Source organism: Gossypium hirsutum, chromosome D06 (assembly GCF_007990345.1).
Source record: "Gossypium hirsutum isolate 1008001.06 chromosome D06, Gossypium_hirsutum_v2.1, whole genome shotgun sequence".
NCBI classification, from domain to species: domain Eukaryota; kingdom Viridiplantae; phylum Streptophyta; class Magnoliopsida; order Malvales; family Malvaceae; genus Gossypium; species Gossypium hirsutum.
The window spans coordinates 13542732-13563028 of record NC_053442.1 but is presented as its reverse complement, the minus strand read 5'-3'; the positions used below and the strand labels follow the sequence as shown (position 1 = coordinate 13563028).

Here is a 20297-nt window from a genome sequence, read left to right as displayed (position 1 = left end):
GGGTAGTAAATACACGTTGTCTTATTTATCCCTTAACTAAGGTTTTGTCCCGCTAGGTTTTCCTGGTAAAGTTTTTAATGAGACAACATGTTATGCACATTATAGATATTTGTACTCTTTTTTCTTTACTAGGATTTTTTTCCACAGGGTTTTTATCTTAGTATGGTTTTAACGAGACACATTATCTACCAATGGATATTCGAAGGGGGAGTATTATGAATACTTTATTATTAAGTGGATGTCCATCAATATCAAAATAAGTTTGATATACTTTCGGACTTCAATAGTCATTAGAAGTAGAGTTTTATTTCATTTGTACTTCTTATGTTTATAAATATAAACTTTAGAGAAATATTGTAAATATCTCTAGTGATTGATAAAAATCATATGTTTATTTTTGTTCTCCTATTTCTTGTTCTTTTACTTTCTCTATTCTTTTATTTCATAATAATTTTAGCATTGTCTTTTATTTCACTTTCTATTTCTTGTTTAATATTTTTTTATGCAAATATTTAAATATTTAATGGTAATATTAACTCTGAGATTATATATATATTTTTACTTTTATGTTTTAATCAATTTCTGAACTTTCTGAATAATTATAACTAATTAATTAATGGTTTCATATCAATGTTAATATATAACTAAATTATATATATTTAATTCTATAGCACTTCAACATATAATTAAATTTGTATTATTTTATAATTAAAATAAAGTAATAAATTAACTAAATAGAAAACACATAGATAAATAATAAAAAATGGTATAACTATCTTTTTATTTAATATTTGCTTAGTAAAAACATCTCAAAGGGGTTTACGGATTTTCTTCAAAAATGGAGGGACAAGTTGGGAATTCTTGAAATTTTACCGATGTTTTTTTTTTAATATGTAAATAGTAAACATATAATTATCTTATTTTATTTTTAAATTTATGGTTTTTTTTTGGTAATTTGGTACTTTCACCAAACAAGTTATGCTTTCATCAAATGAGCTGGCACTCAACAAATTTATAATAAATTAGATTTTAGTGCATTTGGTTGGAAATTTGAATTCTTTAAGAAAGGATTGTCAGGTTTTTTTCACATGCGAGTATATTTTAGAAATAAAATTAATTAAAAATTAAAATATCTCGCTAAATGTTATTTTTATTCATTATTTCATATTATTATGAGTTGATTCAAATCTTGATGTCATTTATTAATGGAATTGATGGAAATTGATTAAATGATATCTAATAATTGACGTCATATTTTTTTTATTTCACGAGTAATTTAAAAAAAAATGATCATGTTTATTTTTTAAATATTTAATTTTAATATTTTACTATATTCCTATAAAACATTTATCAACTCTTAATCTTACTTGTCAAGTTTAAAAACTCTAATTACAATTTATTAATTATTCCCCACATATATATTCACACTAAAGTAATATAGAGACACAAAATTAAAAAAAATAATCTTTGTTGTCATAATTAAATGGTTGCCACTTCACACTATAAAATTAATATTAAATCTAGTTTAATATAAAGTTCCCATATTTTCATATTTCTTTGTATAAAATATCTTAAATGACTATCAGTATTAAATTTAATAATTAATATCTGAAATGCAATTAAACTCTGCCCATTCTTTTTATAAAAAACTAATCAATTATAATTGCTACATTAAGATTTCCACGTAACTTAAAATTAAGTATAATGTATGATAGTGTAATTTTAAAAAATAATATCCAAATAATAATTAATTTATGATTTAAAAATTATAAAAAATAATCTAGAATATTTATGGAATATATTATATATAGGGATGACAAAATTCGAGTTGCGTCATAGATTCTAAATTGATTCGCTTTGAATAAAGTGCATTTTTTTTTGTTTGAAAAGTGGATGCAGGGTGGGTTGAATTTTTTTCTTTTTGATAGTGGGTGTTGAGCGATTATGGTAATTGATTATCCCAACTCGACCCTCTTCACTATATAAAATTACCATTTTATTTTCGTAAATATAAATTATTAAAAGGATAAAAATGTAATAATGTAAATAGAAAAATTATATATTTTATGTATAAGTATTTAGTTGACTTTAAACAAATTAAAAAAAAGAAAGATAAGTAGAAAAAATTAAATTGAAACAGAGGGAGGTGGGGTGGGGCGGACATGAATGCATCCAACTTCCATAGAGGTGATCAGTGGCGTAGCTAGGGGGTTGGCAAAGACCCTAACCCCCCTAAAATTGAAAATTTTACATTTAAACTCTTAAAAATTTTAAATTAGTAAAGTAAAATTACATTTCCCCCCTAAAAATGATAAAAATTTGATTTAATACTCTAAAATTATAAAGATATAGACTATTAAAATGGTAAATTGTATTTTTATTATTGTAAAAATTACAATTTAATTTCGGCCTCCCTAAATTTTTTTTTTGGCTTTGCCCCTAGAAGTGAAAATGGATTTCAAGATTATATGTTTATAATGAAGTGGGGCAAGTGGAGGAGTAGAGCGTACCATTTGTGAAATGGTAGTAAATTTAACAACATTTGCTCCTGTCTCGTTCCATTGCGATCCCTAACTATATACTTTTTGAAATTACTTTTGAATAATAAACACCAGGAGTTCTCTAAAATAAAATAATAAGATATAATAATTATAATAATGAAAATTTAAATAACATTACCTTAATGTTAGACAAATCAGTAATTAATTATATAATTCAAAATTAATATCAAATTACAATTTAGAATCCAATTTTAATAGGTAAAATAGATATTCAACCTCATATATACATAAAAGGCAATCTAGATTAATTATTTGAGTTTTCAAAATGTTTGCTTTTTCAATTATATTAATTACTTTGATATTATATTTAATTGTATTAAATAATTTTATTTATATTCAAATTTGAATTTATGGTAACTAATATTATATTAATTAATATTATCTTTCAATTTTAAAATTAATATTATATTAATTGTTGTTTATGTCGAAACCACTTTTTGAAAACAAAAATAGAGTCGACTTTTATTTTGAAAATAAAAAAACGGGAGTCGCCACCGACATTTTTTGAGGTGTGATCGGATCACCTTGCAATTCAATTATTTTGATAAAACGTTTTGATTTTATTAAAATAATAATTTTGGTCTACGGAATTCAAGAAAAACGAGTTCGGGAGTCAGTTACATGCAAGGAAGGATTAGCACCCTCGTCATTCCCAAAATTGATACCTAATCAATTAATTAATGTCTTAATGTCGAAAAATTAAAAATTCGAAAAGAAATTTAAAAATATGATCCTTTTAAAATTACTTAAAAATTTAGGGAATGGTGCTCTTCTCGTTAATCGAGAAAAAGAATTATATTCCGTGAGTTAGGACATAATATCTTAAATCCCAAAATGAGAATAAACACCAAAAAATTTATTTATTTTTAGAAATTTTAATCATCTCGATTTCGGAAAAGAAATCATATCCCGTAAGTTGGAACACGGTCCTTGTCTGATTTCCGAGATAATTTTTAAGAACATGTTTTTTTTAAAAAAGGTTCGTATATTTGAAATTATCGAAAAAATTGAGACCCTGTAAGTTAGGGTACGATTCTTTCGAAAATCCCAAACACCGAGTGTTATGCTATCTTGGAAGCTTGTGGATAAAATAATTTCAAAACTTAAACCATATTAAACGTAACTTTTTGAGCGAATAAAGCGCGATGGAATAATAATGTACAATGCGAAGCCATAATTTCTAAACCAAAATGTACCCTAATGAACTACAAATAACCAATAAATACCAATAAGCAATACAATACGCACAAGAGCAATAATCTCGCATCACATGTAAATATTAACATCAACATTCAAAAGCTAATGAACTAAAAGCTAATCCTAAACGAAGTTCCAAGCAAATTAACACAAATAAAATGTAACAAGTTTTTAAAATAACTAAAAAACCAAATAACATGAAAGAAGGGAAATTATATATTAAAATAAATTTAAAATAAATAATGTATACATATATGAAAGTTTGAAATAAATTAAAAATATAATTAAAAATAAATACTACATAAAATAATAGTATCTAAATAAATTTTAAAATAAATATTATATAAGAAGAAAATTAAAATATATAAAATAATATACATATATTAATTTAAATAAGTAATACATATGGAATGAAAACTTCATATAAATAATAGTATATAGTAATATATGTAAAAGGTTGGAATAGGCAAAATATAATAAAATAGGGTTTTTTAAAAGAAAATAAATCATAGATATAGAGATAGATAAACAAATATAATAATATGAAATCAACAATATATTATATTATATATGTATGTATAATGAAAATAATTTAACATAAATTGTGTATATATAAAATAGTATTATATAAGAATATTATCGTATAAATCTTTAAAGATGAAATATATAAAAGTAGATTTTAAAAGATGTATTTTAAAATAAAACCATAAAAAAGTGTATAAATTATATTGAAATTACATAAAAATATATAAAACAATAGATGGAAATTAAAATAATAATATATGAAAAATTTAAACAATGTTAATAATAAATTTTAAATAATAATTGAGCTTAATCATTAAACTAGATTTAAAATTAAATATATTAAAAAATGAAAGAATATATATAAATAAATTAAAAAAATAAAAATATTAAACTAAACTAATAAGGATTAGATTGGATTTAAAACAAAATTAGGAGGAAAAAACGTAAATAAAATAAAATAAATGACCTAATTGAAAGGCGCGAATAACTCAAAGGGACTGAATGGGGAAATATCCCCGCCCTCTAAAATGCGCTGTTTCACCAGGACCAAATCAGAAACCAAATAAAATTTAAATTATCAATTGAAGAAAATTAAAAAAAAACTGAATTAAAATAACTAAAAATGCGGAGGGGCCAGATGCGGATCCTCCCCTTGGGTCGGGTAACCACGCGGGTCTTGCCTTATACGGCGCCGTTTTGAGGCCACTGAAATAGGCCCTAAACGACGCCGTTCCGTACCTATTATAAAATAAACAATTTTTTAAAAAAAAATTACTTTCTGCCATTTTTTTGTAAAAAAAACTATTAACCCTATTTTTTCTCTGCTAGGGTTTCCCAAACTAAGGCCAATCCGCCGCACCTCCGTCGCGATTCCACCGCGAACGGTGGTCGGAGCTGCACCACAAAGGGCTTTTTAGCTCCTTTTTGCGCGGATCTGAAGGCGTTGCAAGGTAAGCCTTCTCTTTTCTTTTTCTTAATATTTATTGTATTATTTTTTAAAAAAATGAATCGAAACAAAGAAGAAGAGAAAAAAAAATTGAATATCTACCTTCAATCTATCTTTTTTATTCTAAGATCTCTGCTTGTGATATTAAATATTTTTCAATTTTTCTATTGATTCGTGAATCCTTTACAAAATACTCTAATCGGCTTTATATAACCGAATGAAATTACAAAAATTATTTATTTATTTTTTCTTTTATATTTTTTGCAATTTTTCTATTATTCTAGTGTGCTTTTTTCTGTTGCTGCTAGTTGCTTATTGGTTTCGTTTGTTTTGCAAGTACAGGCAGTTGGAGGCAGAGGCGCACATGTGGGGGAGAGCAGAGGCTGGTGCGCCGTTGTGCGGCGGCTGGGGCCTTTTTGCCTAGGGTTTTTTGATTTGTTTATGTTATGGGCTAGGGTTGGGTTAAATCTTAGGTTAATTAGGGCCTGCAATTTTGGGTTAATGTAATTGGACATTTTATTCTATTTGGTTTTTTAATTTTGGTTTTATTTTGTGTAGGTGGGCCCGGGCAAAATTTGGGTTTTACAGTTTATATTCACATTTGATTTCTAATATATACACATAATTCTTAATTATGGAAAATAGGGGTGAGCATTCGATCGAATCGAATCGAATCGAAAATTTTCGAGTTAATCGAGTTTTCGAATCTCATTTTATCATCCTAACCTTATTTGAAGTTTTCTCGAATCGAGTCGAGTGAGATGGAATTCGAATCGAATCGAATTGAATATATTTGTTCGAGTTAAATTTTAAAAAATAATTTTGGGTTCTTGTAACCATTGTCACCCATCGTAATAAAATTTGTCCACCTTAATCAAATTTTTTATTAACTTTCATCACCTCATATTTTATTTATTAATTTTTTATATACTGGTTAGCTTCTTTGCTTGCTTAGTTGTTTCAATTATCTTCAGATTCTTGTCACTATGTATTTTAGAATTAAAAAACATATTAAATGTAAAAATATGATTTTTTAATAAAAGTTATTTTAAAAATAAAATGTGAAATTGATACCAATATAAAATTTTAACACGAATATTTTATGGCATAATTAATAATTCAATTTTAATATAAATATTCAATATGACTAAATAATTCAATAATATAAATAATATAAAATGTGAAATTTAATTTAATAATATAAATAGTAGATATAAATAAAATTATTACTATTTATGTTTAGTGATTTTTTTTGGATATTTTGATTTTTTATTTGGGAGTAAAGGGTGAAAAGTAAAAGTTTAGGGGAAAAATAAAAAGTTTTGGGAATAAAAGTTTGAGGGAAAGTAAATAGGGGGAGTAAAATTTTGGAGGGAAAATATTAAAAAAAAATTGGAGGGGGGAGGGTTTGGGATAGATGGGAGGTGGGAGGTGGGATGGGAAGGGAATAAAAGTTTTAGGGGAAAAGTGGGAGGGAGTAAAAAATTTGGGGGAAAATAAAAGGTTTTGAGGGTTTTGGGGTGTAAAATTTTGAAAAAAAGTAAATGGAAGAGTAAAATTTTGGTGGGAAATGAATTTTGGGTAGATTGGGGGGTTGGGAGGGGAGGGGAGTAAAAGTTTTGGGGGCAAAGTGGGAAGGAGTAAAAGTTTTGAGGGAAAAGTAAAAAAGTTTGGGGGTTTAGGGTAAAAATGTAAAATATTATAGTTTGATATTCGAATTATTCGAGTTATTCGAATTCAAAAACTCAACTCGATTCGAACTCGAAATTCGAAAAAAAAATTCGAGTTGATTCGAATAACTCGATTAACTTGAATAACTCGATTCGTTTAACTCGAAATTCGAATTTTTTTTCGATTTTTTTGAGTCGAATCGAATTTTGCTCACCCCTAATGGAAAACATAATTTCATTAACATTAACAACTACACAAAATTCTATTTAATTCTTATATTACATTTTCTTAATAAATAAAAAGATTCATTACCATACGTATAATTTCTTTTAAAAAATTTCCTTCTTCTATGAAATTCATAACATTACCATACATATTACAATTATTTCTTTCTCATAGTAACCATACCTATTATAACTATTTTAATATTGACAACTTTATAAACATAAAAATTATTAAATTTTTTTATACAAAATGTGCAATACCCATAGATATTATACATTTGGTTGTACAATTATTGTTATGCTAATATTGCAACTATATATAAAAAAAATAGTCAAAATTAATATACTAGAATACATAGAAATGTACTAGGAAAAGCTCTGAAAATGGATACAATTGTGATCTCGTCCGACGACTAAGATGGTAGAGGAAAATACTCTAATGAAGATCGAATCACCAAGAAAGTCCGTCTTAAAGAGTTAAAGGATGACACTGTTGTGAACATGGTGGTGGGTTTAAGCCCTAGAACTAGAGTCTCTTGGAAGAACAAACTCTTGGGAGGGAGGCTGCTCCCAGGATGTCTTCGACGAATACAAGTAATTTTAACGAGGAGAATTTTGATTTCGTTGAGCCATCGATTTCTCGAAGAGAATTCAGAAACTGTTAGTCCAAGATATGGAAAACACTGTGGTGGTGAAATTGCTGGGACGTAACATAGGGTATGCAGTCTTACACAACCGTATCTCTACTCTCTAGAGGCCTTCTCAACCTTTCCATCTGATGGATGTGGAAAATGGATATTACTTGGTTAGGTTTTAAAATAAAGAAGATTATGAAATGGTTCTGACTCAAGAGCCATGGATTGTTTTTGGGCATTACCTTATTATATAGTTGTGGACGGTGGACTTTGATCTTTCAAGGCCTTTCCCTATTATGGTTTTGACTTGGACTCGATTTCCTGAAATATTAGGGTTTCTCTATAAACAACAGGTTTTTGAGGAGGTAGAAAGCCTGGTGGGAAAAGTAGCAAGATTGGACATCAAAATGGATAGTGGAACGAGGGGACATTTTTCCAGGATGGCAAGTTTATGTTGACTTGGAGAAGCCGCTCGTATCCTAAATATGGATTAGTGGTAGAATTCAAAGGGTAGAATTTGAAGCCTTACCAGATGCTTACTTCGCTTATGCTTGCTATGGACACCTTAAGAACCTTTGCCCCTTTATCGTTCCAGATCAATGCACTGAGGTAATGCAAAAAGTTCCACTCCAATGGTTGAGGGGTCAACTACGGCGGTAGGAAAGGAGCCTTCTGGGCCATGGATAATCGTTGAGCAAAGATCTCAACAAAATCAGAAGAATACTCGCAATAAAAAAGTAAACTTTTGTAAACAGATTTTAGAAAGTCTAGATTTGAGGCGTGGCCTCGCTGGAAAAAAAGCTACTGGCATTGATGAAGTACAACCAGATATTTCACGAATTACGTTTCAAAAAGGTGAATTTTTAAAGAAATTAAAAGGCTTGAAGGGAGGGGCAAATTTTGGGACTTTAGAAAATAAGAAGACTGTGGCTGGTAACATAGGCCAATCAAATGAGGTTATAACTACAGGGCCAAGTATGAATTTAGGCTTGAGGAAGGTTGGGCCTAGTTTGGATTGTAATGGTCAAGAATAGGGTAAATTAAAGGTGCATCTGGGTGAAAATCTTAGGACAGTGGTTGTTGGGGGCTCATGGGCCATGCTAATTGTTTGACTAATTTAGATGGTTAAAATGTGAGGGATTTAGCTCCCACTAAGTAGATTGGTATGAAACAACAGGGAATTAAGTCACATGTCAAGACTCATGGGAATTTATCACTTCATTTTAATCATATTTTTGAAGGACCCATCAAGTCAGCGTTGGAATTAAATCCCAAAATCTTGGATCCTAAACGACACACAACTGTGACTTTTAAAGAGAACTTAGATCTAAATTTGAATTTTAGCTCTCAATCAGAAGGGGTTTTAAAAAGTGGAAATTCTTTACCAGATTTTAAAGGGAGAAATAGCAGACGTGATAGGACCCTAAGCAAAACTATCCGTGGCAGTGGGGGACATTTCAAGGTTGTTGGGAATTCTCGTGTTCCTCTTCCAAAAATCATGACCTCCATAGTTAGACTTATTGGTTCTCAAGTTGTGCTAGAAGCTTATAGAACCAAATAATTTTTTGAAAATCATAATGGCGATGGTAGATCTGAGGCAACTTTCTAGGGGCTTAAGACTATTTGAAGATTCTCTCTTAGAGGACTTAGTTTAATTTCAATTGTGTAATTTGCTATTCGCCAAAAAAAAATTCAATTATATATATAATTTGGTGATTAGGTATTCTTGAAAGTGTCTCCGTGGAAAAAGGTTATTCAATTTGGTCGTAAGGGCAAGTTGAACCCGAGGTTTATTGGACCTTATCGTATTCTGAAGCATGTCAGATCTGTCACGTATCAGTTAGAATTACCTCCTGAGTTGGATCAAATTCACAATGTGTTTCACGCTTCGATGTTGAAGCGGTATCGATCTTTTTTTTTTTGCGCATCGTTCCTATTAAGGAGATTGAAATACGACCAGATCTAACTTTTGAGGAGGAACCTGTTCAAATTTTGGATCGAGATGTTAAGGTATTAAGGAAGGAAACTATTTCTTTGGTTAAGGTTCTTTGGCGGAATCATGGCACTGAGGAAGCCACTTGGGAGCTTGAAGATTCGATTCGTTAGCAATATCCGTATTTGTATGAGTCAGGTAAATTTCAAGGCCAAAATTTCTTTTAGGGGGAGAGAGTTGTAACGCCCTAAAAATTTGAAAGTTTTATTGTGGGACTTTGTAGTAACCAAGTCTTTATTTTTGTGGTTAAATGCTTTGTCTATGTGTTCGAGGTCAAAAGTTTAAGTCGCGTCTTAAGAAAAATTATTCTAAACTAACCTCTATCATTGACTTGTGTAAATCTGTGTCAAGAATAAGCCTGCTGGTTCAATGGTTAAGCATCTATATATTTTTTGGTCTTGTGTTCAAGTCTCTGCGTAAGTGAAGCAAAGATGTATTTTGTTGCTCCATATAATTAGTTGGTTGTTTGTTTTTAAACTTAATATTTTTTCTTTATTTTATTTTATTTTTATTTTTCTTTTCTTCTTCCTTCTTTTTTCTATTCTATCGTTCCTTCTTTTTTCCTCTTTTCTTTTTCTTTCCTTTCTTTCGTCTTTCCTCTTTTGGTTGTCGTTAGATCCTTTGCGGTATATTTAGGTAAGTATGTTTTTTATGTTGTCGATTGAAAGTTAATTGTGTAAAGTTTTGTTGTGAATTTCTTATAATCAACGATTTTGTCTTAGTTGGGTTGAATTCTCTAATTTAAACAAATTTTGACTTCTTTATTTTATGCGTAGGTGTTGGAAGTAACATTTACTAATAGGTTATTTTGAGTGGTTGCCGCTGATTCGCTGGTAAGCGTTGGTTTCATTGGAGGTTTTATGTTGAAGTTTTTGACATAGTTGAATAAGTGTTAAATTGTGTGAATTTCATCATTTTAGCCGTTTAATTGGTTTTGTTGGTTAATTTAGGCTTTATGATTTCTCTGTGTTGTTCTTATGTCAAAACTACTTCAAGTGCGTGCCGAAAACCCTAGTTGTTACTAATTTTAAACACCGAAAAACATGATTATCAATGTCATACAGCCGTATGATAAGCCGTGCGGTAAACCGTGTAACCAACTGTCTATCAAGTAAGAGCCACACAGGTAAAGGACATGAGCGTGTGTCCAGACCGTGTGTGGCCATGTTAGTGCAGAGTTCACATAGGCCAAGGACATGAGTATGTGTCTAGGCCGTTTAATTCACTGACACGGCCAAGGACACGGGTGTGTGTCCAAGCCGTGTAACTCTCTAATGACTAGATAAGGCCACACAGGTGGAAGACACGGCCGGCTGTATGGTAAACTGTGTAACGCACTGTCTATCAAGTAAAAACCACATAGGCAAGGGAAATAAGTATGTGTCCAGACCGTGAGTGGCCATGTTAGTGTAGAGTTCACACAGGCTAAGGACATGAGTGTGTGTCTAGGCTGTTTAACTCACTGATTGTAAGATAAGGATCACAAGGCCAGTGACACGAGTGTGTGTCCAGGCCGTGTAACTCTCTGATGACCAAATAAGGCACACGGGTGGAGGACACGGCCATGTGTTAGGTTGTATAAGACACATGGGCGAGCACACAGGCATGTGACAGGACGTATGGAGCCACATGGGCCAGCTACCCAGGCCGTGTGAGACCACATGGGCGTGTAAGCCAGTTTACAAAATTTTTCCATATTTCAAGCATCACTTGAATTGAATACAAGCCTTCTGTGAGGCCGTTGAACTGAATGTAACCACATAAACTGATATTCTATGATCTGGAACTAATATTGTCAATGTGTGTATTGTAGATAACTAATATTGCTAAAATTGGTCTTCGGTATACGAGTATGTATAGAATTTTGTGATAACTGTTATGTGAAATGTGCATATGCATGAGTTGGGGATTGAATCCGGAGGAAGTATTCTATCGAACCGATGGTTAAATCCCTGGTATCCGTGTACTCATCTAGTAGCTAGACTTCAATCTCTAAAATGTGTCAGGCTAACACTGACTGGTGTGTAGGGTTAGATGGGTATTGAATACCCTATTTAGTGTGTTGGGTAGGTCAGAGATTGTGTGTAGCAGTTGGCATTAAGTAACTGCATCTATTTTGTTTGTTCTGTATTTGATTTTAACTTTGATCTATTATCGTCTGTATGACTTGGATTCGTAACTGAATGAATTGTTTCTGATTTTGAATCATTATCTGCACTTGAATATATTGGTTTTATCGATAATCTATTGAATATGTAAATAGTTGGGTCCTTTATGGTATATTAACTCAGTTAATGTTGAATGAATTTCAGGTAAGTCACAAACTTGATCGGGTTGGTGAATGAGGAGCTCGGTTATGTTTAAACCATTTAGTACTATGAACCTTGTTAGTTATATTCGTTGGAAGATTATATCTAGATACCGATTTGCCTTTATTAAATTTTATCAGACTTTAAAGGTGTGCTATCACAAATTGCAAAATGTGTTTTGATTATCGTTCGTTGTAGCTCTTTAGCCTTGGCTTTGTCATCTAGGCCGGGTGTGGGGTGTTACAAGCCTGGTGGGAAAAGTAGCAAAATTGAACATCAAAACGGATAATGGAATGAGGGGACATTTTGCAGGATGGCAGTTTATGTTGATTTGGAGAAGCCGCTCGTATCCCAAATCTTGATTAATGGTAGAACTTGAAGCCTTACCAGCGGCCTACTTCGCTTGTGGTTGCTATGGACACTTTAAAAACCTTTGTCCCTCTATCGCTCTAGATCAGTGCATCGGGAATGGTAATGTGAAAAGTTCTACTCCGATGGTCGAGGGGTCAAGTACGGCGGTGGGAGAGGAGCCCTTTGGGCCATGGATGATCGCTGAGCAAATATCTTACCAAAATCAGAAGGATACTCGCAATCAAAAAGTAAACTTTTGTAAACAGATTTTGGAAAGTCTTGATTTGAGGTTTGGCCTCACTGGAAAAAGAATCTGCTGGCATTGATGAATTAAAACCAGATATTTCAGGAATTAGGTTTTAAAAGGGTGAATTTTTAAAGAAATTAAAAGGCTTGAAGGGAGGGGCAAATTCTAGGCCTTTAGAAAATAGGAAGACTGTGACTGGTAACATGGGCCAATCAAGTGAGGTTATAACTACATGCCAAGTATGAATTCAGGTTTGAGGAAGGTTGGGCCTAGTTTGGATTGTAATGGTCAAGAATAGGGTAAATTAAAGGTGTAGCTAGGTGAAAATCTTGGGACAGTGGCTGTTGAGGGCTCGCGAGGCTGTACTGATTGTTTGACTAATTTAGATGGTCAAAATGTGGGGGATTTAGCTCCCACTAAGCAGATCGATATGAAACGACAGTGAATTAAGTCACATGTCGAGACTCATGGGAATTCCTCACTTCATTTTAATCCTGATTTCGAAGGACCCATCAAGTTAGGGGTGAGCATTCGATCGAATTGAATCGAATCGAATCTAAAATTTTCGAGTTAATCGAGTTTTTGAATCTCATTTTATCATCCTAACTTTATTTGAAGTTTTCTCGAATCGAGTCGAGTGAGATGGAATTCGAATCGAATATTTTTATTCGAGTTAAATTTTAAAAAATAATTTTGGGTCCTTGTAACTATTGTCACCCATCGTAATAAAATTTGTCCACCTTAATCAAATTTTTTATTAACTTTCATCACTTCATAATTTATTTATTAATTTTTTATCTACTGGTTAGCTTCTTTGCTTGCTTAGTTGTTTCAATTATCTTCAGATTCTTGTCACTATGTATTTTAGAATTAAAAAACATATTAAATGTAAAAATATGATTTTTTAATAAAAGTTATTTTAAAAATAAAATGTGAAATTGATACCAATATAAAATTTTAACACGAATATTTTATGGCATAATTAATAATTCAATTTTAATATAAATATTCAATATGACTAAATAATTCAATAATATAAATAATATAAAATGTGAAATTTAATTTAATAATATAAATAGTAGATATAAATAAAATTATTACTATTTATGTTTAGTGATTTTTTTTGGATATTTTGATTTTTTATTTGGGAGTAAAGGGTGAAAAGTAAAAGTTTAGGGGAAAAATAAAAAGTTTTGGGGAATAAAAGTTTGAGGGAAAGTAAATAGGGGGAGTAAAATTTTGGAGGGAAAATATTAAAAAAAATTGGAGGGGGGAGGGTTTGGGATAGATGGGAGGTGGGAGGTGGGATGGGAAGGGAATAAAAGTTTTAGGGGAAAAGTGGGAGGGAGTAAAAAATTTGGGGGAAAATAAAAGGTTTTGAGGGTTTTGGGGAGTAAAATTTTGAGAAAAAATAAATGGGAGAGTAAAATTTTGGTGGGAAATGGATTTTGGGTAGATTGGGGGGTTGGGAGGGGAGGGGAGTAAAAGTTTTGGGGGGGAAAGTGGGAGGGAGTAAAAATTTTGGGGGAAAATAAAAGGTTTTGAGGGTTTTTGGGAGTAAAATTTTGAGAAAAATAAATGGGAGAGTAAAATTTTGGTGGGAAATGGATTTTGGGTAGATTGGGGGGTTGGGAGGGGAGGGGAGTAAAGTTTTGGGGGGAAAGTGGGAAGGAGTAAAAGTTTTGAAGGAAAAGTAAAAAGGTTTGGGAGTTTGGGGTAAAAATGTAAAATATTATAGTTTGATATTCGAATTATTCGAGTTATTCATATTCGAATTTTTTTCGATTTTTTCGAGTCGAATCGAATTTTGCTCACCCCTACATCAAGTTACTGGTGTAATTAAATCCCAAAATCATGGATCCCAAACGACACACAGCCGTGACTTTTGAAGTAGAAATTCTCTAGCAGATTCTAAAAGGAGAAATAACAGACATGATAGAACCCTAAGCAAAATTATCTGTGGCTGTGGGGATGTTTCAAGGTTGCTGGTAATTCCCATGTTCCTTTTCCAGAAACCATGACCTCTATAGTTAGATTTATTGGTTCTCAAGCTATGCTAGAAGCGTGCAGAACCGAGTAATTTTTTGAAAATCATGATGGTGATGATAGATCCAAGGCGACTCCCTAGCGGCTTAAGATTATTTGAAGATTCTCTCTTAGAAGACTTAGTTTAATTTCAATTGTGTAATTTGCTATTCACAAAAAAAAATGTAAATATATATATATATATATATATATATATATGAAAGATGGGACACAAGCAAATATGAAACATTGAGTTTAGGTTGCTTTTTGAGTTCCAAAATATTTTTCTTTTTTAATTACATTAGTTACTTTGATATTGCATTTAATTGTATTAAATAATTGTATTTATATTCTAAATGGAATTTATGGTAACTAATATTATTTTAATTATGGTTATCTTTAAATTTTAAAATCAATATTATATTAATTGTTGTTTATATTCACAATTGATTTCTAAATTTTAATTAAAGAAAACGTGCATATTTAAGATATTGCACATCTTAATTAATTATTAGTTTTATTTTCTAAAATCATACTTATAAAAGTATTTTGAAACAACTATATACAGTGGAGATTGAATATATGAAACAATGATATCATAAGTTGATTTTTAAAATTCTAAATTTTTTATATTTTGATGAATATCAACAAGTAGTTAAGTTTATTTTAAAATTTTAATTTATATTTATCATAATAAAAATTATCTTAATTCTAAAAATTAAGCATTTATATTATTTACTTTAAAAAACATTTATATTATTTATTTTACTTTCTCAAGTATAACTAAAATGTTACAAAATTTTTATCTAATAAATATAAATTTTTAACATTGATACATATAACCTAATCTATGCATCACACGAGATAAAAATAGATATTCAAAATTTGTTGCATGCTTGGAAATATTAAGATATGAAGCAAGGTAATATATTATTTTTACAATATTAAAATATAATATTTAAATAGTACATATTTTACAATATTTCATATTACAATTCATTATTTAATATTATTTGTGATTTTTAATAATCATAAATAAATTTAATATCTACAGGATAAAAAAAACTAATACGCTAACTAAGAAATTTATTTTGAAATGGTTGGTGCAACTTGGTGTAGTGCTCTTGAAAAAGTAATTTTATATATTTATATTTTGACATTGGACCAACTTTGGATGTGTGCATATGTCATTGATTCTTTTTGTTGAATTTGTAAAGGGCTTTTCTTAGCTTAATAAAAGAATAAAAGAAAATACTCTCAAAAAGGAAAAAAGGGGGTCCCAGGCATAATTTTCAATTTAACAAATTTGTAGTCAATTTAGGCGACATAACAGTTTAATAAATGCATTTAAAAAATAAAAAAAATTTAGTAATTGATTATATCTGTTGCCAAAATGGTAAAAAATTCTTCTCTACTCTAATATATATATATATATATATATGAAATTTTGTCTATTAAGATTTAATAAATTTTTATTAAACCGATATTATTTTTAATGGATTTTTTTTTACTTTGTGAGTACCGAAGAAGAAATAGTTCATTGAATAGGAACTCCTTGTCGGGTGTCTAATAAGATGAACCATGCATAACTTTAATCCATGCCTTGTAACATATAAGACACTATGGATGAGAATGCTACCACTTGGATAGCTAGGGCACATATTCGAATTTCAGATAATTCACCTTATCTTGCACTTGATGAGGCGCTCTTACTTTGTGAACTTATTGCTTCTCCAGGTACTCACAAGTCGGGAGACAAAATCAATATTGAAGACAATACCGACCTATTAAAGAGTTCAACTCTCAACAAATAACACATTGAAAATTTCTCTTGGCAAAATTGGTCCAATAATATATATATATAGATAATCACTGTGTGAAATTAGCAACTAGCCTTCTGAAGGAGAATTTATCCCATATATTGCCCTACATAACACAAAAAAGAAATTATGTTTCGTGTTTTGTAAGCTCATAAAAAATAGATGTTCGTTATGAATTTTAAAGCTGCTCCATATTTAGGGGAGGATCAAACCCTCGCCCATTAATTAAGGTAAAAGATACCCTTTACCATCTTACCTAGCTCTCTTCGAGTTCCAAATTATTTATTTAAAGTATAAATGTTTAAAAAAAAATCTTATATGCATGATATATAAAAACAGAAAAACTATATAAAAAAACCCCGATTTATATTTTTGAAATTGAAAGAAAGGGAAAAAATAAAGATAAAAGTAAAGTTGTTGCTTTAAACTTTGATTTAGCATCTAGAAAAGAAAAGAAAAGAAAAAACTTAACAAGAACTGCTTAATTCCTAACATCAAGATTTTAATATAATATAAATGGAGGTTCAAAGTGTATAATTCTATGCTAAATCAGATAATTATATATCATCAAAATTAATTTTACTCAACTTTATTTTTAATTGTATGTCATCATTTAATGTATAAAATTATATAAGTGAAATATCAAAAATTTGAAGCTCATATTATTTGCTTTCTATAAAATGCTTTAAAAAAATCAAATCACTAACCAAAATAGGACATTAGGAGCCTAAATGCGTTGCACATTTTTTTAAATATATTATTTAATTTTTGAGTTTAGTTTTTAATATTTAAGTTGGTTTTTTTTTCTCAATTTGACATCTGAAATTGAACATTAAATTTAAATTCAAGTATCTAATTGAGAGAAAAAAACTCAAACATTAAATTAAAAAAAAAATTCAAAGACCAAAATAAATATTAAAACCAACCAAATTGAGATAAAAAAAATAAAAACTCAAGTACCAAAATTAAAATTAAATAAAATTATTGTTGAGTAAACTTTCATGGTCTTTATTGATTTAATGTAAGGCTTTTATTTTTTTCTTGAAGAGCACATATTTAAGTTCACTATTAAAGCAAATTAAATTGAGGTAAAAATATTCAAGTATCAAAATTAAAATTAAATAAAATTATTCTTGAGTTAACCTTCTCGGTCTGGTCTTTATTGACTTAAGGTATACATATTTAAATTGAATATTAAACCGGTGTTAAAAGGGATACTATCAAATTTATTGTGATATCAAAATTTTCTCTTGCATACCTCAATTCTCAGTCTCAAGTTAATATAATTAACTGAGCCTTCTGATAACTGGTTGTTGGCTTCAATGGACATGATGCTCACATTTCTATCTTGCCTCAAGAATTCCAGCAGTCCCATTAAGATATTATCTATCAACACTTCTCCTCTAACACTAATTCTCAGGTCGACCATTCTTTGTTCCGATGTCGATTCATGTAGAGGTATAATCCGAACATTTAAACTCTCATTTGATGAACCACCAACATCTGCGGCAGCAGGCAAAAGCCGAGTTTGTAATAACTGGTTTTGCTTGCTAAGCTCCGCAACTTGAGCTTTCAATGAGGTCAAGTACTGCCTGGAATTAAAGAGGATTGATGCCTTGTCTTTCTACAACAAATCCCAAGCGGACCTAATAAATTCATTGTTGATACTTAAATAGTAAATTTTAGAAAGGACGATATATATATATATATATGGTATACCTTGGTGCCAAAAGGAAGAAGAGATCGCAACGCAATGAAATCTTCATTTTGCTTTTCTCGCCTTCTTCGTTCTGACATCATACGGTGCAATTAGTTGCTAGTGGGGTGGCGGCTTAGCACCAGTTGTTCACCACGTCTCACTAAAGTCAACTTTCTACAAAACAAAGTGGCTCGTTTCAGTAAACTTTGCGATCGTAAACTCGCCCTCACTGGCGGTGTCGACCGGGGGACATAACGTTTTAACGCCGTAGCTTTGGGGTTTAGTAGGTAATTGTAAGGTAAATTTTGATTTTGTCGGGGAAGATGGGATGTTGAAGAGGTTAGAGCAGCGAGTATTGCTCTGGTTATGGAAGCATTTTCTCTTTCTAGCATAGGTAATTGAATATTGCTTTGCATTTGAGTCAAGGCTTGCATTGCTTGTTGGCAAGAACAATCAATTAATGAAGACATTGGTTGCAGTGAGGAAGGTGTTGGTTCGATCGGACTACCCGTCGACAGTGACCTTAACGACGATGAAAACGAAGACGGTCGGTTCAGGTCAGTTGGTTGGGGAAACGGATCTCCAACATGAGATAATTGCCTTGGAAAATCTTCTGGGAAAAACCTTGTCTTCTCTATCTCCATGTTAAGCTATTAAGAACAAGTAATAAAGTTCAGTGACAAATGATAGTATACATCTATGCGTGTGTATATATGTTTAACATGGGGTGTGGTTCATCTTTATAACGAGCTTTTCTTACCACCATTAAATAAATTTGTTTTAGCAAAATATATATACACACAGGCAGACATGTACAGATTGATATTTTCAATAAACACAAGGCAGTGACATATAATTTCGATGAAGTTTCTTACTTGGACCACATTGGACAACCCTAACTCAATCTCCCCACTCCTGCATCCCATGAAAACAGCCCTCTGCAATATATAGCAGACAAAAAGAAACCCTTGTTAATTAGGGTTCTTATACTATTATATAGTATGAGACTATGAGTATCAAAGGCGTCGTATAAGTTTTTGACGATAAAGTGAACAAACCTTAATTCCTGCTTCCTGCAATAAACACAGAACTAGGTTAGTTCCTAGTTTGCAAAAATAAATAATGCAGTCATTAAAGCTTCCATAAATATTTACCTGATAAAACTGTCGCTGTGTCTGATTGGACCATCGGTTTTGAAGATCTAATTCCCTTAGTTCAATGTAGGGCAAACTGTTGGCGAAAGCAAATCCTGGAACCAGGCTACTGTATTGCAGAAATATCATACATTAGCACCAGAATCAAGTTGGGGAAAAAAGAGGGTAAAGAGAGAAAATTTTCGCCATACTGATTATTTTCAAGAGGGAATATTAGTTGCCGATATTGAAGGAAGAGCCCAAAAGCAACGGGTTGAGTGTTTTCTTCAGTGTAATATCCATCCCAGCCAATTAAACAGCTGCTAAAACTAATACAGTGTTTACCTCAAATCATAAAAACTATGAATATATGCAAAGTGAAAGTGAATGAAGAAAGATATACTTGGGTGGATTCAGGTAGGAGGAGTAAGACCAAAGGCAAATGTATGAGCAGCCTATTGACTGCGTGAGTAACTGTAGGTATTGAGCACGAGGTACTGCATCGAGGTGGAAGACAGCATCCATAGATATCCCTTTTTGGATCTCTATAGTACTAAAGTGCCGGGTTTTATTTGGCTTTCATGTCATTTGCTTCTTTTGTCTGCTTTATTTTTCTAATAAACTACTTTTACCGTAAGAAAAAAATGAATCGTAACTAAGGGGATCACACTTGGGAAAATAAACTAAAATTAAGCCAACTGAAGGCCCAAGGGCCAAGAGGGGTTTGAAAAGTAGCAGGAATTAATTAAAGAAAAAAGAAAGAAGAAAGTGTATGAACAAGAAGAAACCATAACTTAAAAAGTTGAAGCTCTGTAAGTCTTATTCATGGTTTTCCCCTTTAAATTATTATTTATAAGATTATTATTTTAATAAATAAATTTAATGTTAGAAAATGAGAAAAAATAGATATTCATCAATTTATAAAGATTTTTATAATTTTATATTCATTTTTATAAAGTAT

General features: G+C 30.7%; 2 protein-coding genes across 2 annotated transcripts; both read right to left on the bottom strand.

Moving 5' to 3' along the window:
* Nucleotides 1–17741: 17741 nt before the first annotated feature.
* On the bottom strand, nt 17742–18301 carry LOC107899954 (putative transcription factor bHLH041). The gene is made up of 2 exons (XM_016825687.1): nt 18224–18301; nt 17742–18128 (listed from the first exon to the last, which is right to left on the bottom strand). Exons 1-2 carry the CDS (start codon nt 18299–18301, stop codon nt 17742–17744), a joined length of 465 nt encoding a protein of 154 aa, XP_016681176.1.
* A 12-nt stretch (nt 18302–18313) lies between these two features.
* Nucleotides 18314–19861, bottom strand: LOC107899955 (putative transcription factor bHLH041). The gene is made up of 5 exons (XM_016825690.1): nt 19740–19861; nt 19358–19466; nt 19262–19276; nt 19079–19141; nt 18314–18853 (listed from the first exon to the last, which is right to left on the bottom strand). The coding sequence occupies exons 1-5, from the start codon at nt 19859–19861 to the stop codon at nt 18314–18316; spliced, it is 849 nt and encodes a 282-aa protein (XP_016681179.1).
* Nucleotides 19862–20297: the final 436 nt, after the last annotated feature.